Here is a 26,381-nt window from a genome sequence, read left to right on the forward strand (position 1 = left end):
AGTTGTCTACGGTGCCGCGGCTTCGCTTCTGCCGATAGAGAGAAGACATTCTCTCTCCTTCGAGGCGAAGTTGAAGCTGCGCATCGCTCAACTTGGACACAAAATTGACATTTCTCGGAAACAAGTCTCCCGCATTCAGTGTGTGATAGAGTATGTTAGTACTCAAAGACCGTACACGCCAAAGTTCGTCGCCTGGCGGCAGAACTTCGAAGGCGACATCACACACTGAACAAGAGTACTCTTCTTGTCATCAAAGAAGAGTCTCTTAACAGGTTGCGGGCTCTGGTGGCTTCCAAAAAGTCACTAGAGAAAAGGCTGAAGCGGTTGATCGACAACTCTTTGTTTCGATCCAACCCTTCACGCTTTCTGTCACCTAAGACCGCTGTTCCCGAGAATTATCCATCATCTGAGCGAGTGGAAGCCTTTTGGAGTGAATTGTACGGAGATCAACCAAACGTCAACCCGGATACTCCAGCTCTGCACGACTTCGAGGCATTCTGTCGAGAACACCGACGGCAGGATATCGCCGAAGAGAGCCCTGCAGTCAGTGTGCAAGAGGTTCGTAAAGCCCTGAATGGCAGCAAGAACTGGGCTGCCCCGGGTCCAGATGGCATAAACATCTTCTGGTGGAAGAAATTTTCTTCTACACATGCTCATCTGGCCCGGATTTTTACATCATACATTCAGGGCGACGAACCAATTCCAGACTGGCTGGTAGAAGGGCGAACCGTACTCATCCCTAAAAAGGGTGACTTGTCCGACCCAAAGAACTACAGGCCTATCACTTGCTTGAATGCGGTTTACAAGATTTTTACAAAAATCTTAAATAACCGTATCTTGCAGGAGATAGAGCCTGTGTGGCAACAGATATACGAACAACGTGGCAGTAAACAGGGCGTGTCAGGTTGCAAGATCAACTTGTTGGTAGATAGATGCGTCATTCAAGACGCAATCTACTACCAACGCAACCTGTCTATGGCCTGGATTGACTACCGTAAGGCATTTGACTCAACTTCACATGAGTTGATTCTCTATCTGCTCAAATGCCTCGGAATCAATCGCCAAACAGTGGGATGCATACAACGTACGATGCAGCTCTGGCGAACGCGTTTTCACATAGGAAGTGGAAATGCATTGCACGTAACCGGAACTGTTCAGTACAAGAGAGGCGTCTTTCAGGGAGATTCTCTGAGCCCTCTGTTGTTTTGCATCTCACTGCTGCCAATATCTGTTGCCCTCCGACAAACTCGTGGGTACTCTGCGGGGCTACCAAGTGATCGAGTATACTCGATCACTCACCAACTGTTTATGGATGATCTAAAGATATACAGTGCCAACAAAGATCATCTACAAACGGCCATCAACATCGTAGCAGAGTACACACGAGATGTCGGAATGTCTTTTGGGTTGGACAAGTGTGCGGTCGTACACCTGGCGAAGGGTAAGTGCTCTGATACGGGTGGAGATGTCGAATTAGTGGATGGGAGCGTCTTAAGAGAATTAGACGCCGGAGAGTTGTACAGATATCTAGGGATTGAAGAGCGGCAAATGCATGCCGTCTCTGAAGTCCGAACAACTCTTCGCAGTGAGTATGTTAGGAGACTCCGGAAGATCTGGTCATCAGAACTTTCTGGCAAGAACAAAGTCTCAGCTACTAACATGCTCGCTGTCCCGGTCCTACTTTACTCTTTGGGATCCTGAAATGGCCTCGAAATGAGTTGAAAGATCTCGACATCAAAACCCGTAAAGTCATCAATATGAATCAGAGCATGCACCCTAACTCATCAGTCGCCAGGATGTACCTCTCCCGGAACATCGGAGGGAGAGGATTGCAGAGCTTGGAGCGGCTTCACGATCGTTTGGTTCTGAGTTTAACATACGAGGTTGCCAATTTCACAGCAGACGAGGACGACTTCCTGATGCAATTTGTTCATAGTCATGAAAATGCGCGGAAGGGGTCGTTCTTGTATAAGGCAGCAATCTACGCGGCAAATACCTTAGGTCTCGGAGAAATAAACGCTCTCATTGAACTCCCGAAAAAGGAGTTCAAGAGCGTCGTCAGGATAGCCGAGGAAAAAAACTCCTCGGTGAACACATGGACAAGTCCATGCACAGCGTGTATTTCAAACACGTCCGTGACCATGGCTTGTCCACCCAGCTGACATTCTCCTTCTTGAAGTCAGCTGGCCTGATGTCCGAGACCGAAGGATTTATATTTGCCTGCCAAGATGGTGTTATCAACACTCTCGAATACCGTAGCAAGGTGCTCCAGGCGCAGCTTCCGGACACGTCCTGTCGGACGTGTAAACAACATCCGGAGACGCTGATGCACCTTTTGTCGGCATGTCCTGTGCTGGCAAGAGGTGCCTACATACAGCGTCACAATGCTGCCCTGCGAGTACTCTATTATCATCTCAGATATAGCTGCGGTATCGATGAGACACCAGTGCTGCCTTATCTGCCAGGAGATATTCCGCAGGTTGTTGAGAATGACAGTTCCAAAATTTATTGGAACATACCATTCGCAACAACCCGGCGGATTGACCACAACAAACCTGATATTGTGCTCTTTGACAAGGCTACTCGTGACATTTATGTCATTGAGTTTTCGGCCCCAGCCGAATACAATATCTCGGCCAAAGAAGAGCACAAACACCAGATATATCAGGATCTCCTGTTTGAAATTGGCAAACTCTACCCAGGTTATCGTGTCAAGCTCGTCGTTTTGGTTGTCGGCGTCCTTGGAGGGATGAAACAGTCTTTTGTGTCTTCACTTGCGAAGATACCGGCTTGCAGTTCAGCAGCCGTGTCTCTAGCAGTGCGGATGCAAAAGGCTGTCATTTTGGGATCCCTGCGTCTACTTAGGCAAATGATTTGGCCTGCTGCACTCACTAACCGCCTTGTTGTGCGGAGTGGTGCAGCAGTAATGGATGGCGCTCAGGCTGGGGCCTCGGAGAGTCGGACTCCGGGAAAACCCCCTGAGCAATTAATAATAATAATAATAATAATAATAATAATAATAATAATAATAATAATAATAATAATAATAATAATAATAATAATAATAATAATAATAATAATAATAATAATAATAATAATAATAATAATAATAATAATAATAATAATAATAATAATAATAATAATAATAATAATAATAATAATAATAATAATAATAATAATAATAATAATAATAATAATAATAATAATAATAATAATAATAATAATAATAATAATAATAATAATAATAATAATAATAATAATAATAATAATAATAATAATAATAATAATAATAATAATAATAATAATAATAATAATAATAATAATAATAATAATAATAATAATCGCTCGGATATGTAGACATCTGGAAAAAATTTTAAATATCATACAAGTCTAGGATCACATGCTTGAATTACTACCGGACAAATGGTTTAATAATCATTAGATAAATCGTTCCATTGATTTCTTTTTTTTGGAGGGCAGGTTCATGCTTTATTATACTTCCTTATAGATTTTTTTTTCTTTCTTCTTTCGTCCCTTCATTTATGATCCGAATCATGAAATATAATAGGGAAGATTCTGAGCCCAAACTAAAAGGTATTAAAAATGAAGCATTAATAAAATTAAAATAATAATAATAACAATAATATTTTTTGCATTATTCGTAAATAAACTTCTTTAAATATCTAAGAATTTATATTTTAAACTTCAAAAGTATTATTTTCTATCAAAATATCTGAAATAAATTATAAAAATAATTATTTGAAAAATAAAAAAAAATTTTTTAGAAAATTTATGAAAATGTTCCACTTTTTACAAAAAATTCTTTTTTTTTTTTTTTTTTATAATATAAATTCAATATTTGAATAAATGTGTAATTAATGGTGTTATAAATTTAGAGTATAATTTTATAATAAAAAAAAATTAATTCAATTTTAATTGTGCCGATAATTTTTTTTGCAATCAATTCTTAAAGCTTTTTAAAAACTAATAATATTAGAGAGTTATTAAATTGATTATTTACTTGATTGATTGATTGTTTTGTTATTATTATAATCAGTACTAAGGGTTTATTTACACAAGCAATAAATTGTCACCGTAAATTTTTCCATCGAAGAAGCAAAGACATAAGTAAACAGAATAGAAGGCGTAACTCTAAAGTTTCACCGATGATGTTGTTGTAGCTGATGATAATAATGATGATGATGATGATGATGATGATGGAGTAGGAAGAAGAAATAGCAAGCTGTTATGAGCATACATAATACATAATGCATAATATAAAAACATAAAGGACTAAAGCCTGTAATGGAGTGAAAAGGACGGCGACAAATACAATAATAGTAGGGTGCGAGAGAGTGAATTAGGAATAGAATGGACAGAAGTAGAGGTAGAGATAGCATGGAGCAGAGGTATACCATTGATAGGGAACCAGATAGAGAAGTGAATATGAAGAGAAGAGAAGAGAAGCAGAAGAAGGGGCAATGGTAGAATATGAGGGACGACGCCTTGTTGAACGACGCACGACGACGATATGCTTCGCGCCTTCATCAGTCAGTAAAAACGCGGACGTCCAACTGCATGGACCAGACCGACGCACTCTTCAGCAGATTCGTTGACTTTACTTTTAAATCGTGAGATCATACAAATTAAGTAACTGTACCGCCCTGGCACAAGCCCGGAAAACTCTAATAAGATCACCAAGTTTAAGAATAGCTCGAGGAACATTTGAAAATACGTTTATCGTATTTGTTCCAAGAAAATCTTAAACAAAAATACAAACTGTTGAATCGAGTTTTTAGCAGTGGGTGTGTTTTAAAAGTTTGTTTTTAAATTGTTTGTTGTTGCTGCTGCTGCCTAAAAAATAAATCATTCTTATTACGCGATGTTGAGGCAGGTAGCGATCCTCCTGGCTGTGTTGGCGGTCGCCTCCGCGATCGACCAATTTCGCGAGATATTCCGGTGGAACACGATGGACATTGTGTGGCCTTCTGAAGAAATACGGACCAAAGTAATGGACCGCAATGAGTACATACCTGAAAACAATGCAATTGCGGGAATAAAATTCTGGAGAAAGCGAATGTTTTTGACAATACCTAGGTGGAAGCACGGAGTGCCAATCACTCTTGGTGTGGTACCAGCAGAGCCTCAAAACCGAAACTGGTCACCAAAAATTGAAGCCTATCCGTCTTGGGATATGCAGGCTGTAGGAGACTGCAGAGCGTTTCAATTTATCCAGAGCATGGAGATCGACACTGAGGGCAGAATGTGGGTCCTGGATACCGGTAGAACAGCCACGATGACCACTGAGGCTAAAGCCAGGTGCCCACCTCGATTAGTTATCTTAGACATTGAGAAAAATGGTGAAGTTCTCCGCAGTTTTCCCTTCCCGGAATCGGTAACTGCCGCTGACAAAGTTTTTCTCAATGACATCGTGCTGGATCACACTGACGGCGGTTACGCTTACATCTCAGACACCAGTGAGACAGATCCTGGTTTGATAGTCTTCTCGTTGCGTGAAAACAAGTCCTGGAAAATAAGACACGAGTCAATGAAACCAAAATCAGAGGCTATTGGTTTTTCAGTGGCACGCACATGGATAACATCGCCGATTCCCATTGACGGAATTGCATTGTCACCTGTTGACGCTCCTCAGCGTTACGTTTACTACTCACCATTGTCAGCATTTAATTTATATGCTATTCCGACTTCCGTTCTGAAAAACAACACAGAAAATGTTGATTCATTTGTACGTGATATTGGACGGAAGAGTTCACAAACTGACGGTATGATGATGTCAGCTTCTGGTGTGCTTTATTTCGGTCTTCTTGCGGATGACGCGGTCGCCATGTGGGACACCAAGAACCAGCCGTCATTCGTCACCGGGCAGAGAATCATTTCTCGCGATCATGTACAAATGCAATGGCCAGACACTTTCGGGTTTGATGAAGACGGTAACTTGTGGTGTGTCACCAACAGCCTCCAGAACTTTATCAACAACAGGGTAGACCCCTCGGTGGCCAACTACCGGGTCATCAGGATCTCCACTGGCTACAAGAGCTACCAGTACCACGAGGACGGCACAGCACCCCCAGCTTTGATAATAACCGGTGGTGCTGCCGATCATGTCGCCTTTGCGATGGCCACCCTCATCCTGGCTATTCTCACTTTAGCTCTTAAATAGGAAATATAAGCAGCTAAAATTTTTACAACAACGAGCAGCTGCAGTTTCATGTGATCTCCGTAAAATATCACTGATATTCGGTCGAGCTTCAATCTTATGAACCGTGCTGCCGTCCAGTTGTGGATAGTTTATCTAAAAAATAATTATTAATTCATAAGTTTAATATTTATAATTCTATATTATTTATAAAATAATTTGGATATATAAGAAGCTAAAATTCAAAAGACAATTTAAAAAAATTTATATTATAAGATTTAGATTTTTTTTTATTTATTAAAAAAAAAAAAATTTTTAAAATACTCTTTTGAATTTTATCTTCTTAAATGTATAATACTAGCCTTGTTTATAATTCATGCGTGAAAAATTAAGGTGATTTTATTATTATTAAATTTTTGCTTCTATTTATTAAATCAACGTCCAACCTATGATTATAAATAGGTCCACTTTGCACAAATAATTGATAGAGTGCCAGAATAAAATTTATCCAGTTGCTGTTGGAATTCTCTAATCTAAAACACAACATAAAAATTAATTTGTTTATTGTCATAATTAAATTTTTTATTTATTTAAAACTGCTGTTATTATTTTCTCATTCAATAATTCAATTACTTGTACATTTAATTAAGAGCACACGGTTCATGAACAAATATTCTCGAATATGAGCCAAAGTATCAAGGTACATATTACATAATTGCGATACTCGCATAAATTATAAATTCAATGATAATTATAATTAACAACAATAGTTGATAATATTTTATTATTAATTTAAATAAGAGTTAGAAAGTAAATGTGTTGATATGAGGTATAAATAAAAATAATAAAAAATAAAAAACATTAACTGGTAAATGTCCGGTGAATTATACTGCAGATTCTCTCACAATTGTTCATGCTCGCGCGCAACCCAAGCAACCGGGACGGACAAAAACACGCACAATGGGCTTGTCCTAGTTTTGTTTAACGTACAAAACACACTACGCACATTTTAGTAGATGAAATACCGTAGAATTGTCATTTGCGGTTTTACTCTTTCTACTTTACGACACACCCGGGGGCCCATCAACAGTCTTAATAATTTTCTTCAGATGAATTTCTGTCTGCAAAAAAACAATACGCACCTTTTATTTAATTTATAAAAAAAAAAAAATGAAATAAAATTTATATTTGTATGAATTAGTGTGTACATTTCTTCTCAATAAATTTTCTTAATTATTATGATACTGAAAATAGACATCCGACAATTTATTTACAAGTAAATAAAATAAATTTCTATCTTTAAAAATTTTCACATTTCTATTTTTTAAATTATCCCGCCTAATAACGTGCAATTATAATTAGTCTATAAAAATTGTCTGATGGTTACTATTCTCAGTATTATAAATTACAGTCCTACTCTATCAAATATATATAATTACAACTATTTATAAAAAAAATTTTTTGCGTTTGAACGCTTCATATCAATTTCCTTTCTCTTTTACTTATTTTTTAATCGCGACGAGCATTCGTCACACAGCATGACAGCAATGCTGATTATTTAATTAAAATAATACGTGCCGTTAACAATAGAATTTACTTAGAGATTAACTATTATTTTAAATGATTACCCATCTATCAAAGGTTCAGCAAAGAACGTAACGAGTAAAGTCAAGTATCCAAGTCAATATACACACACGGTAAAGATTGCTATCTATTAATACAGCTGATTAAATTTTCTTGCGAATTTGTTATTCAAATTACCGTGTCCTTGATTATTTCTGTGTCATTAATTTAAAAGTTAGTCATAGTTGATATTATTTTCATCTGAAAAATAAAACTATTAAACCTAAAAATGTACAAGTAGAATCTATTTCTAATACTATTGATATATTTAAAACTATAAGATGTCATTAACGAGGTAAGCTGGATTTTTATTACCGTATAAGCGTATAATTAACTCTCATTGAACTGGTAGTATAAGAAAAAATCCAAACTCAATAGAAATAAATACAAGACGTCAACTCTCAATAGTGCCTTCAATTAATTGGAATTTTTTCTTCTATTCATTATTCATATCCTAAAAAAATGGCAAATATAAATATAAATTATATTGGATAATGAATAGTGTGTGGCCTCGTTCTGATGAAACATTCAGGTGTGGTTTTTGATTAACAAGATACATGACACACGATCAATGATTTCATGGTACGTACGCAGAACATTAATTGAGAGCCAAGACTCCTGTTCTGCAGTATATCTAAGATCTCGCTGTTTATTACACATCAATATATATATATATATATATATATATATATATATATATATATATATATATATATATATATATATATTTACTTATCATCTGTATATATGAGGATCCCCACAGCTTTTAATTAACTTGTGTCAGTTGACCACTATATTGAAGCAAGTATCTTTGAGATCAAATATGATTTACAGTAGTGTCACTTCAATAATATCCATGCCTTTATTATTAGCACTTGTGTAAATTCATTTTATTATTTATTTAAATGGACATCTGAAATTATATAATGCGCAATAATTGTTTTTTTTTGTTTATCTGAAAATAAAGATATTTATTATTTTTTCGAATATAATTCTTAAATAATGGAATTATTATTGATAATTATTACTTGGAAATTGTATTGTTATATTTTTACATTGTTGAAATTTGTCGCAACTGCAACGCAAAAGAGGAGAGACAATGAGATTTTTTTTTTAACATCAGTAAGTTTTCAATTGAATTAGATTAAAAATTTATTAAAATTTATTTACCGTCTTTTTATTTTTATAATTATATTATCGTATTTTATAAACAAACAATGTCAAAGATTATATTGAAATCAAAAATAAAAATACGTGTAATTGTAAAAGTGTAAACTTAAATAAAAGTAAATACAAACTATGAAATTAAAAAGCGTATATTTATTTATTTATGTATGTATTCAAATTGAATTATAAAAATTCTAATCATTTAAATGATTTCAATCTTTAAATTTAAAACCGGTTTAAATTACACAATTGTTTTTATATTTTTATAATTTACTTGGCTTATTTAATAGTAAAAAATTACTATTTATTGATATTTTGTAATAACTACCAGCAAAAGCAATGAAATTTGCTATTTATTTTTTTTTCTCTGTAAAATTTTTTTACGTCAAGATTACTTATTATTTTTCTGTATATAAATAATAATAAGAAAAATTTTTAATTAAAATTGAATATTTTTTTATAGTTTTAAGGAATTTATTTTATTGTGTGAATTTGTATTAGGAATCGCAGTATGACTAACACTTAGAGACATGTCTCGTGACTTTGGCGTGAATAATATAATATAACGTAAGTAGTTTCAAGGGAATGAAGAAATTTTATAACGGCTATATTTTAACAATATATTTGATTAAATATATTGAAATTCGTTGTTCTTGAAATCTCGAATTAGGCTTTCTCCTTTTGTGTTTAATCGTCCTTGAAAAACCAATAATTTTTCTGGACGTCTCATGGACTTTGTTGATCCCAAATCGGCTTTTCCATGGAGAAAAAAAATCATTGAGCAATAAATTAGTCAGTGACTCATATATTACTCATAGAACAAGAAGAAAAATCATGAAACGATAAGCATAAAAATCCATCGCATTCAGTAAATAATTCATACTAAAAAACTTTTTACTCATTTCGTAATTTCGCTAATACTTTAAGTAAACAGTAAAGGTCATTGACATTTACTTATCGATGGTTAAATGACTTTTGCGTAATAATTTTTTCTTCGCTAAACCTCAATGACGTTTGACCTGAATGATTTTTACACCTGTAAATTTTTTGCTTAGGTCAATTATTTATTTTATTATTGAATGCACTTGATATTTATGCGCTGTAAAATAAAATAAGTGTTAATAATAGTAAAATTTTTTATAATCGTGATAGAAAAATTAATCTTTGATTATTATCGCACACTCTTACCATTGAATGTTTTCAATAATATATTATTAATGATTTAATAAATTTTGTAATAAATTAATTCATTACTAAAATTTTTTACTGTGTAATTATTGAGATTTAAACAATATTTTTTAATACTTAAAAAATATTTATTAACAGTTAATGAATTGTTTTTTTGTTCTCACATAAATGTTTACTTACGGTGCAATGTGAAGACCATTCATAAATAAATAATACGCTTCCCACAATTTTGACATTTCTTCATAAGCGTATTGTTTGCATATTCACCTATTTAATCACTTCCATGAGTATATTAAAGCATTAATTATGATACTGAAATCAGCAGATATCTGACGAATTTTTTTTTTATTGTTATTGCAAATCGATCATAAAAGAAAATATTTTCAAAAAAATTGCATTCGTAATTCTATAAAATTTCTAGGTGAAATTTTTTTGTGATAACTTAGTTGTTATAAAAATCCTAAAAAATGATAAATGTTTGTAAATAAATAAAAATTAAAAAAAAATTCTCTGCTACTTGATAAATTTTTTAGAACAAATTTTTTTTTGTCAAATAAAATTAAAAAATTGTCAAGTGAGAGCTAACTTTAATGTCATGTGATTTAAAATAATCTTAAAAACCACTATTTATTTTTCAAACAGTTTTAGGCCGTAAATTATAACATTATTAAAATTTTAATTACCTTCCTTAACAATTAATTTCAATCATTAAATATTTTTACAGATCTTTGAAATCTCGCATCTTTCTGCTTTCTTTGTAAAGAAAAATAAAAGTGTTAAAAACTGAATTGCGTGACTTTCACCTGCGCCGCCAAGCGAGTAATAGAGACACTAATTACAAAAATAAACATTACCCAGTTGGTTGTGACGTTTTTTTGTTGTTGTTAGTTTATTATTTTACATTACCACAATAATTACATTGAAATTATTTAACCAAAGTAGTAATATTTATTTATTATGAAATACTTTTAATATTAAGCGGTGACAATTGATAATTATTAATAATTTATTGATAAAAATATAAATTATTGGTAAGTAGAGGTTATTTTACCAACGTATATTATACGATTAATATTATAATTAAATAAAACTATTATTTTAGACAATGTCATTATTTCCTGCCTACGGAATTTACAACCCATTGAGTTCATTAGAATTTCCAGAAGCAAAAACAATAAATGAATCGAGCGCAAGTTGGTTAACGAACTCCAGTTTTCAGCCAGAAATAGTATCTGGTCCGCGGATTGTTATTTTATCATCAGATTCATCGGACTGCGAAGTTATCGATCAACTCCCGGAAAAAAATCATGAAACTATTTGTCTGGACTCTGATGTCGAGGAGGTCGATACTGCGAAGCACAAGAACCATCACAAGAAACACAAAAAATCAAAGAAACACAAGAAAGATAAGTACAAAGACAGACAAGCCAAGTATAAGTCGGTGGTGGAAAATCTCTACTACGAGGACCGAGGTAAGAGCAAGTGTATTTACAAAGTAGACACTCTGTGCTCGCGCGCTCGTCCTAGGTACCATCGTTACAACAAAGCTCTAGGTTTCGTTCTCATGAAGAAGGAAAAGACGACGAGTACGAGATATTTCGCTAAAAATTTAGCCAAAAAAGAAGCTAAATCTAAAACTAAGTCAGATATGGTGATACAGAGACACAAAGTCGCGGCTGAGGAAGAATCTGAAGAAATAAAGGAGAAAATTTTGAAGCTAGAAGAAGAAAAGAAGTCCAGAATTAAGTATTTCAATCAGCAGTTGATGGAAGATCCACACAACATTGACTTGTGGCTTGAGTATATAAATTTCGGTGACCGTGACAATGAATTCGGATCGACTTATGGCCAGAAGGAAACTAACTCTTTAAAATACTCGAGAAAGTTGGCGATCGTAGAGAAGGCCTTGGAGAAAAATACTGGCTCCAATAAACTACTAAAAGCAAAATTGTTCTTTTTAGATGAATTGCTGCCAGCTGACGAGTACATCGACCGAGTCGAGCAGATGATCAGCAAAAATTCGGGTAACATAGTTCTCTGGCAAGCTCTTATCACAGCTACTAGATCGTCTGTATCGCTTTGCACTGTTTCCAGAGTGCTCAAGTTGTACAGCAAGTGCTTCGAAAGCCTCCACCTGTGGCCACGAAGTAATCCCAAAATTTACGACGAACGTCTGCTCAAGATGATGTACCAATCGTTGATATTTCTTCGGCACGGAGGTCTCTGGGAGCAAATGTGGGAAGCTCTGCGCTTGAATATGAACCTGAACCTCAACGTCAGCAAACAGCACGCTTATTTTAAAGGGTCTATTGATGAGAAAAAATTAATTGAAATGGAGGAAGTTATTTTGACGTCTCAGTTGCCGCTGAATCAACTCTGGCTAAGAGTCGAGTTGTTGAGAGAAAACTGCCACTGGACAAGCGTAAGTCGCGAGCAATTGGAACTCGTGGGTGACTCTAACAGATTTATCACGCCGGAAGATGTTACTGAGTTTGTCCATCCGTTATTAAGTAAGAATTGTAATTTTAAAATGGGAATTTACATTCTTTTAGCCTTGAAAGTCCCGCTGCTGCCTACGAGACACTATTTTATGCAAGAATTGGGCCTAGATGAAAGTAATTGGACTTTTGAGTCGTACGAATCATTGATACCGATTCTGTACCCTTGCTCAAGTGAGATGGCTTGCCACCAGCAGAGAGAATTGCTAACCAAAGGATTATTCGACGCTGGACTTACCTCTGGTCCGCAATATCTGCGCTATCACCCAGCGCGTGATGCGTACTTGGACTTTGTACGCGATGTCTTTCATATGATTGCCGAGAGTTTTGGTTCTGATCATCAAAGAACTAGTTTCTACGTCTGGTGGTTAAAGTTTGAGAGAATGCTGCTTTGGATGCAGAAAAACGATGCTATTAAAAGCGACAAAAGTGTTAAGAAGCTCAAGGGAATCTTGAAAGACTTTCTGAAACAGGATGAGAATCGGAATAATTTACATTTCTACCGAGAGTACGCTTTAATTGAGCGTGAAATGGGTCGTGTTAGTAATAGTGTAAATATTTTAGAAACCGCTATCCAAACGAAAGGAAATTATCCAGAATCTTGTACGAATCAACACGAACGCGCGGCTCTAATGAGTTTGTACAGAACTCTACTAGAGGTGTTACTCGATGTAAGAATGTGGGATGAGCTTAAATCAAATATAAGCCAAGTAATTAAAGTACTCTGTGCAATGACCTCACAGACTGGAGGTTCTTTGGAATTAACTGAAGAATATTTACACAATTGCTATCAAGATTTTGTTGATAATTTCGAAGCTGTAGATCAGATTGACCAAGAATTTTTGCCAGTTTTTCACTGCGATGCGATCGCTTGCTACATTTACCTTCTCTTTGTCACAGAACATGGGCATCAAGAAATTTTAAATATATTTGACAATTGTCTGGAAATTTCTAAAAACTGCTCTTGGATTCAAGAACGATTTTACGAGCATAAAATATCATTTTTGCAGTTGATGGTTGAATTAAAAATTGACAAGTACTCGGTACTGAAAGAATCACTGAAACAAGCATGTGAAAACAATCCGGATAATTTTTATTTGCTCTCTGTTTACGCTGGCATTGAGGTATGATATTTTATATTTTTTTTTTTTTATACTTACAGTTGGATAAATAATAAAATTTATTTTTGTTCATTGAATAGAGCGAATTACCACATTGGAGTATCTGTTTACGAAGTGTAAGTAATCATGAGCAACGATTGTGGCCAACAATTGCTGGATGTTTAGCGGGGCGTGCTCGATTGTACTCGACAATTTGTTTGAATGATTCAACAGCAAGGACTGCTGCGCTCAATAGACTTGTTCATTTTCACAATAATATTTTTAGGTACTTCAATACTTCAATTCCTTGCTGATGTTCATTTAATTTAAATTTATTGCTGTGAATATAAAATAATAATATATAAATTATTTTTTTATGATTTTAGGGTCCCAGATATACGCTGCTGTCCACTGGTCTGGAGGCTGTACATGTTGCTACTACGAGAAGAAGGTTTGTGTGAGAAAAAAGGCGAGACAGTTTATCATGAAAGTATCAGCAGTTGTCCTTGGGCACGATCTGTGTATATTGACGCTGCTGGGATTGCTCCTCAGTTGTTGACGCAAATTCAGGATATTATTCGTGAAAAAGATTTAAGAATGCATGTAACACCCGAAGAGTTAAATATCCTTCGTGGGTAATCAATTATTGTTATGATTCATTATTAATAATTGTCCACTTGTTTGTATATAAATATTTTGTAAAAATGTAAATAAAATTCTATTTTTATGTAAGACATTGATTTAACTGACATTAGAAATGTTTTATAATTTTATAGCAATTAAATTATCATAAAAAAAAATTTTTTTTTAAATCTTAAATTTTTATTAAAAAAATAGACTTGTAGAAATTTAAAATAAATTAAAAATGCAATTTTTTTTAAATAATTTTTTTGTTAAAGAAAATTAAAAAATTGCCAAGTGACAGCTAACTTTAATATCATTTAATTGATTTGTTATAAAATTTCAAAAATTGACAGCTGTCAGCTAACTTCAATATAATTTTTTATTTAATTAAAAATATTAATTTTGTTATTTTTATGCACAAAATTAAACAAGTTTTATTGATTATTAGTGTCGTGTTTATCAACGACAGCCTTGCAAAAACATAACCTAGTTTATTTTGACAGTCGTGCTGTCGTGCAACGTATCGCAGTAAAATGGATATAAACAATTTATATATTTAATTAAAATAAACATTTTAACACAATTTCCAAGCTATTATTGATTAACTTTGTTGATTTTTGATTAATTATAAATAATGGATACAAAAGCTATTGTAGTGCCTGGAGAGGCTCCAGAATCTGATGAAGAAACTCATGAAATTCCGATAGTGAGTAAATATTTAATTTTATTCAAGTAAGAATAAATATTAACTTGATTTACTCAATTGTATAATTGGTATTTATTTATTCTAGGGTTTTACTTTTAAATATATTAAAAACACATCGGGGAAAATAATTTCTGGAGAAGCTACTGAATCGGATGATGGTAATGCATTAAATTGTGTGAATAAATAAATAAACAGATCATTTATTTAATTTAATTTAATAAATGTAAATAATTAATAATTTTAGATGGAGCGAGTTGGAGTAGTGTAAGTGCTGCAATTGATGCAACAGCATGCCCACCCTACATGGATATTAAACCGAGTACTAAGAAAAGTTCTATCAAGTATAACAGTTTATTACATAAAAAATTACGTGAGTTTTTTATTTTTATTTTATTATTAAAATATATTTTTTTTTACTGAAAATTAATTTAGGAGATATTTGATTGTTTTTAAAATTTTTGTTAACAAATAAATTGTGGCAAAAAAAAATAAAAATAAAAAATTGACATTTAGAAATTTTAAAAAATAAAATTGAAAATTAATCAGATGAATTTTTTTTAATAAAAAAATTAAATTTTAATAAATTACATTATGATTAAATTATATAAGGGATTTTTTTTTGCCAAATAATAAATTAAATAAAAACTAATTTTTTATCTAACTATTTTATTATTACATTAATACAATATACTTTAAATGTTTATTACAATAGTAATTAATAATTAACTGGAATATATATAATCACAAATACAGTTTATTTAAATTTATATTTTTGTATATTCTGACATCACTATTCAATACTATATATAAATTTATTTATATATAATAATAAAACATAGAATAAATAGATTAAAAGCAGACTAATAAATTTATATTAATCCATAAACTAGCAATAAAATTATTAAATATTTAATGATAAATTAAAAATATCACAATAATAATTGATTTTCTCTTACAATATTAATTTAATTATTTATTTTTATCCCAACAGACGAATGTAATGAATCATTGAGAACAGATTTACTTAGTCTGACAGAAGGTACTATTAATGCTGGCATCCAGGAGCTGATGGGTATAAACAAACAGCTAGTTAAAAGCGAACTGACTGTACAGGAGGCGGCTTGTCAGCTAAGAAATGCGTCAGCACGATGGAATGAAGCATCTAGTGCTCTGTTCCAATTAATAGACGCTAATTTTTTAAATACCATCAAAATATAACTATTTACTTCATTCATAAATATAAATAATAATAATATTAATTAAATACAATTCAATACTATCATAATTTTTCTTTTTTCTTTTAATATATATATTTATACTGTATGTATATTAATTACTACATTATTGATCGTTAATTATTAAATGTACATAAAATTTTATCGGCTGCTAGCCAAAAAACGTTTTACTTCGTCTAAAGACGTTCAACGTTACTTTTAAATGTTATTAATACATAAAATAAACATTAACTAATTAAAAATTAAGTTTTTTTTTTTTTTTTTTTTTGAGCATCACGAGAGGATAAATACTCCCATAATTTGGCTTCGCAGGTTTATCTTTTCTATTTACGGTATAATTGTTGACAGTTGGTCTGTAAATTTAATTAATTAACTTGTAACTCGCAATATCTTTTGTTTAAATAGCTACTACGTACTTATGAATTTACACCAGTTATATTTAAGCTTTAATACATTTATCTTCAAACCACGATATTAACAAGCATCTGCGATTCAATATATTTAGCTCCTATAATTAAATGCAAAACTCAAACCTGCGATATAGTTGAGCATCATTTGGCTTTTGTTATTTATTTTAAATCTTTAAGTAAATTGATTGGCAGTACTATTTCGATATTTCAGTTATTGACTAACAGCCTCACATTTTAGTTACCGTTGCAGCAATTTAAATATTATTTTATCGTATTTATTAATTAATAAAATTATTAACTAATTTCTTAAAATACTATCAGCAATAAAAGAAAAAATGATCAGATAAAAACATAATTTTAAATAATTATATCTGAACATTTTTTTCTTGGACAGATTATAATAACTTCTATCGACTTATCATAAGCATTACCATTAATTATTAATTTTTACACAGTAGGCATTATAATTATAAATATTTATTTAATAAGGGAGGCTTCTGTGCTCTAATTAAATTATTAATACAAGAAGTAATTTAAAAAATGGTCGTTTAGGGGAAAAATAGACAATAGTTTTTAAAAGGCTTAAGGGGTAAAGGGCAAAGGGCAGGATTCGAGCATACAGTCTTTATCAGAAGCCTCTAGATTGTTCAGAAACGATTGAATACATACTTTTAATTATTTTAATTAATTTACTTAAGTGTTTATTTAATAAACTGGTAATTTATATATTTATAATTTATCTTTAATTAATTAAACTATATTTTAATTTAGATGCACTAGTGGAATAATATCAAATGCACTACTTCGCTTGGTATCAAAGGACTGATATTATATGTGTCGATTGTAATACGTAATTTATACATCATTATATTTGTATCTCAATTATCAATTATCATCATAAATATTTTATGCAAACAATGACTTGGTGATCTAAATGGGAATGACATATAATGTGCGTGTGGTGTCTATGAATCAGTCTTAAATCATTATTTTTTTTTTTTTTTGTTTTACTTGCACATTAATAGTAAACGTAAAATAAATATTATTATTATCTACGTACAACCAACAACATACCATGACATACGGAATGTGTTTTTTTTTTTTTTTTTAATTATTTTAAATTGTTTATTAAGATTCAGTAAGGTAATAATAATCCAATCGTTCAAGGTCATAAGGGACCTACCCAAGCGACGTATACATTTTCTACTTTGTTAAATTTACAATCTTCTTCTGAAGGGCGGTTGCCTAATTTTAAAACACAGTAAAAATTTTTATACTTGATTTTTTTTAGTATTGCTGCATTTCTCATAACTTTTAGACCTTTTAAAGTATTTTTTCTTAAAAATATTTATCTTCAAGAAGTTTTTATTTATAAATTAAATTTTTTATCAATTTGGCGCGCAAATTTTTTTTTGAATAAAAAAAAATTTTTTTTTAATCTTAAAATTGTCAGTTACTGTGTTTTGAAATCGGGCAGCCGAGGGGGTTGTCAGTTACTTTTATTTATCGATTACAATCAATAGAGAGTTTACTTTCAAAAAATTTCTTCGCTTTACTATTATTAGAACCAAAATTTTTGCCAAAATTTCAAAATAAATTATTTAAATATCAGATCTTACGGCAAAAATATTTGTCACATAAAAAATATTTTTATACGACCAATACTTTCGCCTTAATATAAAAAATTTGACACCACTAATAATTAATTATTATTTTGAAATTAAAGCAAAAATTATTATTTTTTTTTAAACGAAATTTATTATATTGCAATAATAAATTTTCCTTATTAAAATTAGCGTATAAAAATTTTTGAAAGTAAACATTCTAAAAGTTACTTACAGTAAACTTACTATTACAAATCGAGTTTATAATCGACATTACCGATTACAATTTAATAACATTCCCATAAAACGGTTAATAATTTTAGATTTGCATTTTAAATGCTCCAATATTACACAGTGAGTCACGTTATTACTGAGCTTCTCAATTTTACAATTCCGTAGGGTGCGCGCACTTTGACTTTAAGTCATAGCGATCATTCAAGAATACAATTCAAGAGAAAATTTATATAATATATATACTTATGTCTTTACTCTAACAAATAACCATTCAAATAATTAATTACTATCTATTTAAATATAATTAATCCATAACAATTATTATACGCCTATTATTTTAATTAATTAATTAAAGATTATAATTAATTAATTAATATATTTATAATATATATCTAAGTACCTATCTCTAACTCGACAATGAGGTTTTAACAATAATTCCTTACAGATTTGGCGCAATAGCCACAAATTATAGATAAGACACACAATTATTTGAATAAATTTTTCTTGACAATAATCGGGATGATTATTACCACAATCAATTCAATTGATCGTAATAATAATAATAATAATAATAATAATAATAATAATAATATTAATAATAATAATAAATAGTATTAATGAATGATTAATGATAATAATCTCTCTATAAACATTAATTTGGGCATCAATTCCAAAACAAAATCATAGTTTGCTGAAACTGGCGACCTTTATAAAATATTCGACGTCGCACACGATACATGCTGGCAATAGTGAGGGCGCCCACCCCCCACATTACCTACGCCCGCTCCATCTCCCCGCTGCTTGCGTACATCTGGAGAAGTGCCATTGACTCTTGGGCTTGACGTTTTTCAGCCAAGAATCTGCCCGACGCCTCCTTGAGTTGTTCCAGAAACATGCGATCAGGTACTATGTCAGCCAAACTATCGGGATTCATGTCGCTGAGTAATTCTAGGTCGTTGCCACCCAGCAGAGAAATGTGTGTTGGATCATTGTGCAATGATGACACAAGTGGTTCGATCGGCCGGTGATAATTCCCGCGAGTAGTGCTCTCCTCGGTTCGTCCAGCACTGTCAACATTATCAACGAGAATATAACGTGACGTCGCGGTTTTTGCGCTGCCGGGTGCGGCCCACTTTTCAGATCCGTTGAGTACCATTAAACTCGTATTTCTTTCCAACGTTGCAAAGTACTCTTCATCATCCACTTCCGTGCCTAAAACCATTATTTTACTATTTAATTTTAATTTTAATTTTAATTTTAATAAATAAATATTCTAAGAGGATTATTTTTAATAGTTTATTATTTAGATCGAGTACTTTGATCCAGAATCGATCATTGAACTGACAAACTCTGGCAAATATTTGATGAATAAAATTAAAATAAATTACCATCTTGTTCCAGGACAATTGTGATGTCAGCGTCAGTAGGCAGAGCTAATCTGCTTCTGGCGACGTTGGTCAGGTCTTCGAGTGAAGCCGCGGTTATTCCCTTTCGCTTTTCCCTGGAGCAGTCAACGATTTTGTAGGGGTTGCCGGTCACTGTCGTCACTGCCGAATTCCCCTCAGACATCTTGGCTTTAAATAAAAACAAACAATAACTCAAAAACTGATAGATAACTTTTGCACACACTCAATCAACTGATTTTTAAAAGTTTTCAACTGCTCATTACGGATCTTTTGTACTAAATACTGGATTAGGCACAAACGTATACACCTTTCTTATTGAGAATACTAGTTTTAAAACTAATTATTAATATCAGCTATTTAATGTCTCTTAACAATAATTTAGAATCACTTGGTATCTTGATGCAGGTAAGGGTTTAGGTCCATGTAAGTGCGGGCAGTGTCAGGGGGCTTTGAGCTTCTTAAATAATTTAAGATTTTTTATTTTCAACTCGCATTAACCGAAACATTTTTCCAAAAACTTTTCACTTTCAAATTGAGCTAAATTTTTTTTTTCAATTTTTTTTTTTTTTTTTTTTTTTCCAATTCAGAAATTAAAAATCTGATAAATTTTATTCAAGATTGTTGACAAATAATACAATAGTGAAGAAATAAAGTTTAGGATTGGGTGTGAAAGTTCTAAGGCGTAAGAGAACACCACCGACCACCCACCACGGTAATCCAACTAGCACTGGGTCAATGGTGCAACCACCCTTCCTATTTATAGCGAACGTAGACTGCTGTTGTATACATACAGTCATGTGACAAACCCAACTCACCCCCACTTTTAAATATATACCGACTACATCCACCGAATCAATAACCTCACCCTCAAACCACCCCTTTACCTCAACCAACTCCACTCTTTCCGATCCGCGACTCAAATTCGTTCCTTCCACGCTCATTTCTTTCCCTTTCTAGTTCCTTCACCCTTTTTCTCCTCGAACCTTTTTTTTTTTTTTTCTGTTCAGGCTCTTTCATTTGTAGAGCGCAATGGTCTCTGATCTCGACAACACTTAGAAGTTGAACTTACACGAATTTTTGACCTAGCCGCATTTCAATGATGACATTGACAGCTGCCTACCTCACGCTAAGCTCAATTGACCCTGCAGTTAATTATGTACTGGTTTATATTTTCTATTTAATTAATTATTTCAATGCGCGGAATAAATTAACAAACGTTTAATATGTGAAATATTGATTTTGTCTTGCGGATATTCATTATGTCTTTGTTTATGTTTAATATTACTATTTAATTAATTACATCTTTTTGTTTTTGAATTTTAATTTACTGATACCGTTTATTGATTATTTTATTTGTTTATTGCTAATAAAAAATAATTATTTTATTTTACTAGTTTGATAAAATAAACAGGAGTTTATTTGAAAAGTTTCAAAAGCAGGACTGCGAAATTAATTTTTAGTTTTTAGATTAATTTAAAAAAAAAAAAAAAAAAAAATGTTGATAAATTGAAAACAAAAACAAGGGATACAAAATTTAAAGACGCAGCCCTGCGACTTATTTTTAGTTGAGTATTAAAATGAGAAACTATTTCGAGTTTAAAGTTAGCTCAGCTATTGCTGTGATCAAGTTATAATTTTGACTAGCTGAAAATTCTCCTTTCAACGACTTAATTATTAATTATTTACGTAATAACGACTTAAATCGAAATATAAATAAATAAATAAATAAATAATTAATTTAATAAAATGCCACCTAAAAAAGTGACCGAGGAACCAGATGATAGTCAAACTTGGGAATTATTAGAACGATGTCTTCTACCAATAGCATTTTCCCATGCGGTAGCAGTTATTATTTCTACTGTTCTAAATACTTTGGGCATATCTCAAACTTCAAGTTTCGTGCTATTTCTTCTTTTTTTGTCACTATCCATAGGTTTCACGCTCTTCTATCACAACCTCAAGGTAAGACCATAATAACAGCGATCTAAAAAATACTAAAATAAAATTATTTAAAATTCTCAATGTCAAGCTACACTAGTTCAATGACAATACAGTTACGTTAAAAGAACTAAAAAAGTTTAAATCCATAAATTTAATAATAAAATAACCGGTACCCTCTGACCTTTACATTACAAGTCCGCCGGGGAATGAATATAATGGATCTTTAGAACCCAGGATAAAAACTCAAATAAATATTAATTGAACTGTCTCTCAGGTGACTGCACCTGGTAAAGCTGTCCTTGTCACTGGATGTGACTCGAGAGTTGGATGTGCCTTGGCGAAAAGGCTTGATGAATTAGTGAGTATTTAAATTAACTATTTACTCCATTTTATTATTAAAAATTAAATTCATCTTTTATTTTATCTGCTTCAGGGTTTCACCGTGTTCGCTGGATTTACAAACAAGTTCGATAATGAAGATAAAGTTGATAATTTAAAAGAAGATACCTCTGGCAGATTGCATGCATTACAATTAGATATAACTAATGAACATGACATACATTCAGCTTTTCTTTATGTTAACGAAAATTTACCCGATGGTGCTCCAGGTATTTATTTACTGTTTAAATAAAATTGCGTTAATATAGTCAAATGGGTGTATTTCAAAATATACGCTCTGTTGGCTTTGCAGAGCCAAAAGGGTGTGTAAAAAAATTTTTTTCCCAATCAACTAGGGAATATATAAAAATAAAATTCTTGTTGAAAAATGCAAAAAAATTTTTTTTTGAAATACGCCTTTTTGACTTTGAAAAAAAAAAAAAAATTTTTTTTAAGTAAAAAGGGCATACGTAAAAAAATAGTCTTTTTTACGTATACAAAAAAATTGATTTTTGGAAGTGAGACTGAAAACACTAACACTTCCCAATTTTTTTTTTTTTTTCAAAATTCACTGAAAAAAAAAAAATTAAAATAAAATTTTTAACTTGTAACATAAATTGACAATTTCAAAAAATTCGACTGTAGTAACGCGAAATAACTAACTCTTAACAACAACTTCGCTAAATATTTTAAATTACTAATATAAGTTAGCTAACTGAAATAAAATAAAAATTGGCATTTGAAAGTTCACTTAAATAAATCCAATTTAAACTTTTAATTATCAATACTTGGAATTTTTAGATGACGTTAATTAAACGTCAGTTTGAAAGTTAAGTACTTTAACTAAATCAGCTTTGTGTATTTTTTAATTGATTTATATCTTCATTATACGGAGAGCTTTTTTTTTTCTAATTAGTTTTGTTGATAATTGAAAAAATATATTTAAATCTAAAACTGCATACCTTGCTCATTTTTATTTCAACTAAAATATTAAAATGAAATTCAGCAAAAAATATAAACCCGTCAGCGAAAATAGAGTTAATCAAAAAAATAGATAGAAGCTTGTTTAAAATTATTTAACAATTATTTAAGACGGATTAATAATATCTTGACATAATGGTGAAGTAATGTCTTCGATAACAAGATGAATTATTAAACTTGTCACTGATTACTTATTTAACTCATTTAAGGATTATGGGCATTAATACATGCAAACGCTTGGATTACTCTCGGTGAATGTGAATGGGTGCCTCTTTCAGTAGTGCGAAAAAGCGTTGACACGAATTTCATGAGTGTCGCACGATTAACTCAAGTATGTATGCTTTATATATTATTAAAATAAATCTAAAATAGAAAAGAATTATAATACTGGATTTAACAGACCTCTAAAAATTTTTATAACAATTAAATTATAATGAAAAATATTTAGCAAAAAAAAATCAAAAAAAATTTTTTTTTTAAATAATTGATTGATTGTAAAAGTTAAAAAAATTGTCAGACGTCTGTTAATTTCAGTGTCATAAAAAAATATGAAAAATCATTAATGAAAAAATTTAAATTTGAATTTTTAGGTCTTTTTACCTTTAATTAGACGTTGTAAAGGACGAATTATTTTAGTTACTAGCATTTTGGCTCGAATACCAAGCGCAATTAGAGGCGTGCAATGTGCCAATGGGGTAAGTAATGTTTATTAAATAATTATATCCATTTACTAGTTGATAAAACATGTATTAATGGAGTGACTGTGTTTACTACACAGTAGTTGGAAATGAATCGATTCGCTGATTAATTAATGAATTAATTTGTATACATAGGCTGCATTAGAAGCATGGGGTTCGTGTTTGAGACTGGAAATGCGCAGATGGGGCGTGGATGTAGTTGTTGTCGAGACAGGTGAATATGTTGCCGGCAACTCATGGTTAAAAGACAATTCTGCCCTTCTAAATCAAGCTCGAGACATGTGGGTACAGTTGGAACCGCAAACACGCAAAGAGTACGGGGAGGAATTGTTCCAGAAGGAGATGTTGTCGCTTGAAAAATACACTAAAGGCCCAGAAGCTGACTTAACTCGAGTTATGAGAGCTTTAGTTGATGGAACTACCAAAACTTTTCCCTTGAAAAGATACACTCCGGTTACTCGCAAAGAAAGACTTCAAGCATTTGTCAGTGATCATTTACCTAAATCAATTTATGACATTATTTATACTGACTAATTTTTATTTATTGTTGATTATTTGTGAAAATTTTAATTGTTTGATTTTTAAATTATTTATTATTCCTTGTTTGGTCGGTTGTTATTAATTTAAATTTTAATTTATGTAATATCCATTCTATTTCATCAATAATATATTTTTGAATATTTACAGAATTTAATTAGCTGATGAAATATTTACATATTTTTAATTACAAATCATTCGAATGTTATAAAGAGCTTTATAAAAATACAATAAATTCATTTTATTTCTCTCAATATTAATTCTTAATTTTTTTTATTAAAAACCTTATGACATTAAATTTAGCTGTCACTTGACAATTTTTTAAATTTCTTTAAATAAAAGTTTTGTTCTAAATAATTATTTTTAATTTATTAAAATTTCTACGAGTCCATTTTTTAAATAACTTTTTTTTTGCTATAATGTAGTTATTAAAAAAAATTTTTTTAATTGTAAAGTGACAGCTAAATTTAATATCATAAAAACCTTTGAAATATTTTAATTAATTCGATTTATTTTAATAAAATAATTGTTTATTTTGTCATTAATTGATTTAGCGTAATCAATGATTATTTTTGTAAATTACTAATTTATAATTCATTAGGTACTTAACTCATCAAATTTTTAAACTTACTTAAGCTTCACTGAAAAGGGTATTTTGTACAAAAATTTATTATCTTCACTTTCAATTATTTACGTTCAATTATTTAGAAGTAAGAAAAGTTTAGTGACATGTTTTTTTTTATTGCTAATAAAATTCTACAAACTTTTCTCTCTCGTTTTTTTTTTTTTTTTTTTCCAAGAACAGTATAACTGTCAGTTTTAGTAATGGACTAGTCTAAAATGTTTACAAACTTCCATTACCAAAAAAAAAAAAAAAAAAAAAAATGTGTCTTAAAAATTGTTATTTTATTTATGAGATCAATTTTTGGTATTTCTAAAAATAAAAATAATTTTTTGAAATTAATAGTCTATTATTAGTAATAATAAATTATAAAATGTCATTAAACATAGTGCAATTTCATCCATCTAAAAATATATTTATAAATTGTGTACGACGTAAAAAAATAGCCGACAATACTGTACAAAAATAAAAAACTTGATTTAGTTTGAAATATATATATATATAAGTAATAAACAAAAAAAATTGTTAAAATATTAAAATTACTCACAGTATTTCAATAGAATTAATTGTTCGACGTAATTAAATTAACAAAACATCAAATACAGCACAATCTCTTCATTGTTGTCACAAACAATGACCTCTCTTACAATGCCTTTGTGAACTTATGGACCGCAGGATGAGGATGAAGATGATAAATAAATAATAGAGTCTAGTCTGGTAATTTCAGAAAAATATAAATCGCAATTTCGTTATTTTCACCATTCACGTTGGCAAACTTGCTCAAATCTAGGGTCTAAAGCCACGCCTTCCAGAGTAATGGCGCAAAATTTTAATTGTTGCACGAATTTATTCAATGTTGTTCACTTAAAAAATTATATTATTTACTTTTTATTTCATAAAAATTAATGAAGCACATATTTAATAATTTTTTTTAATTTTATGACAAATAAACTATGGAAAAAAAAGTAAGAAAAAAAAATTGACATTTAGAAATTAAAATAATAAAAAAATGCAATTTTTTTTAAATTATTTTTTGGAACAAATTTTTTTGTTTAATAAAATTAAAAAATTGACAAGTGACAGCTAACTTGAATTTAATTTTTATTTAATATGAATAATACTGAAGTAAGCAGTCAGCTGTTAATTTAAAAAATTTGTTTATTATATCATTTATAATAAAAAAAATGTTTCTAAAAATTTTCACTTGTAATTTTTATTAATTTTTACATGTGAAACTTTTTAATTCAATTTTTTTTATAATAATTTAATTGC

At 30.9% G+C, this 26,381-nt stretch overlaps 5 protein-coding genes across 6 annotated transcripts; 4 read left to right on the forward strand and 1 right to left on the reverse strand.

Moving 5' to 3' along the window:
* Nucleotides 1-4,540: 4,540 nt before the first annotated feature.
* Nucleotides 4,541-7,354, forward strand: LOC141524675 (protein yellow). The gene has a single exon (XM_074238668.1). The coding sequence runs from the start codon at nucleotides 4,883-4,885 to the stop codon at nucleotides 6,179-6,181; it is 1,299 nt and encodes a 432-aa protein (XP_074094769.1). The 5' UTR covers nucleotides 4,541-4,882; the 3' UTR covers nucleotides 6,182-7,354.
* Nucleotides 7,355-11,028: 3,674 nt separating this feature from the next.
* Nucleotides 11,029-14,465, forward strand: LOC141524674 (nuclear exosome regulator NRDE2). The gene is made up of 4 exons (XM_074238667.1): nucleotides 11,029-11,166; nucleotides 11,238-13,757; nucleotides 13,835-14,019; nucleotides 14,120-14,465. The coding sequence occupies exons 2-4, from the start codon at nucleotides 11,241-11,243 to the stop codon at nucleotides 14,370-14,372; spliced, it is 2,955 nt and encodes a 984-aa protein (XP_074094768.1). The 5' UTR covers nucleotides 11,029-11,166; nucleotides 11,238-11,240; the 3' UTR covers nucleotides 14,373-14,465.
* A 370-nt stretch (nucleotides 14,466-14,835) lies between these two features.
* On the forward strand, nucleotides 14,836-16,342 carry LOC141525098 (uncharacterized). The gene is made up of 4 exons (XM_074239449.1): nucleotides 14,836-15,063; nucleotides 15,149-15,221; nucleotides 15,308-15,433; nucleotides 16,055-16,342. Exons 1-4 carry the CDS (start codon nucleotides 14,992-14,994, stop codon nucleotides 16,279-16,281), a joined length of 498 nt encoding a protein of 165 aa, XP_074095550.1. The 5' UTR covers nucleotides 14,836-14,991; the 3' UTR covers nucleotides 16,282-16,342.
* A 1,086-nt stretch (nucleotides 16,343-17,428) lies between these two features.
* On the reverse strand, nucleotides 17,429-25,991 carry LOC141525097 (DNA fragmentation factor subunit alpha). Of its 2 annotated transcripts, none has more exons than XM_074239448.1 (3): nucleotides 25,657-25,991; nucleotides 19,935-20,115; nucleotides 17,429-19,758 (listed from the first exon to the last, which is right to left on the reverse strand). In XM_074239448.1, exons 2-3 carry the CDS (start codon nucleotides 20,113-20,115, stop codon nucleotides 19,322-19,324), a joined length of 618 nt encoding a protein of 205 aa, XP_074095549.1. In that variant the 5' UTR covers nucleotides 25,657-25,991; the 3' UTR covers nucleotides 17,429-19,321. The 2 variants fall into 2 exon arrangements, with proteins under 2 accessions (XP_074095549.1, XP_074095548.1); XM_074239447.1 differs by having other exon boundaries at nucleotides 19,935-20,120; nucleotides 25,657-25,988.
* On the forward strand, nucleotides 21,549-24,741 carry LOC141525095 (D-beta-hydroxybutyrate dehydrogenase, mitochondrial). Its single transcript, XM_074239445.1, has 6 exons — nucleotides 21,549-21,914; nucleotides 22,168-22,251; nucleotides 22,327-22,501; nucleotides 23,462-23,583; nucleotides 23,843-23,947; nucleotides 24,086-24,741. The coding sequence occupies exons 1-6, from the start codon at nucleotides 21,699-21,701 to the stop codon at nucleotides 24,482-24,484; spliced, it is 1,101 nt and encodes a 366-aa protein (XP_074095546.1). The 5' UTR covers nucleotides 21,549-21,698; the 3' UTR covers nucleotides 24,485-24,741.
* Nucleotides 25,992-26,381: the final 390 nt, after the last annotated feature.

This window comes from Cotesia typhae, unplaced genomic scaffold (assembly GCF_013202065.1).
Source record: "Cotesia typhae breed Kobodo isofemale line unplaced genomic scaffold, CoteBio_Ctyphae contig_23, whole genome shotgun sequence".
NCBI classification, from domain to species: domain Eukaryota; kingdom Metazoa; phylum Arthropoda; class Insecta; order Hymenoptera; family Braconidae; genus Cotesia; species Cotesia typhae.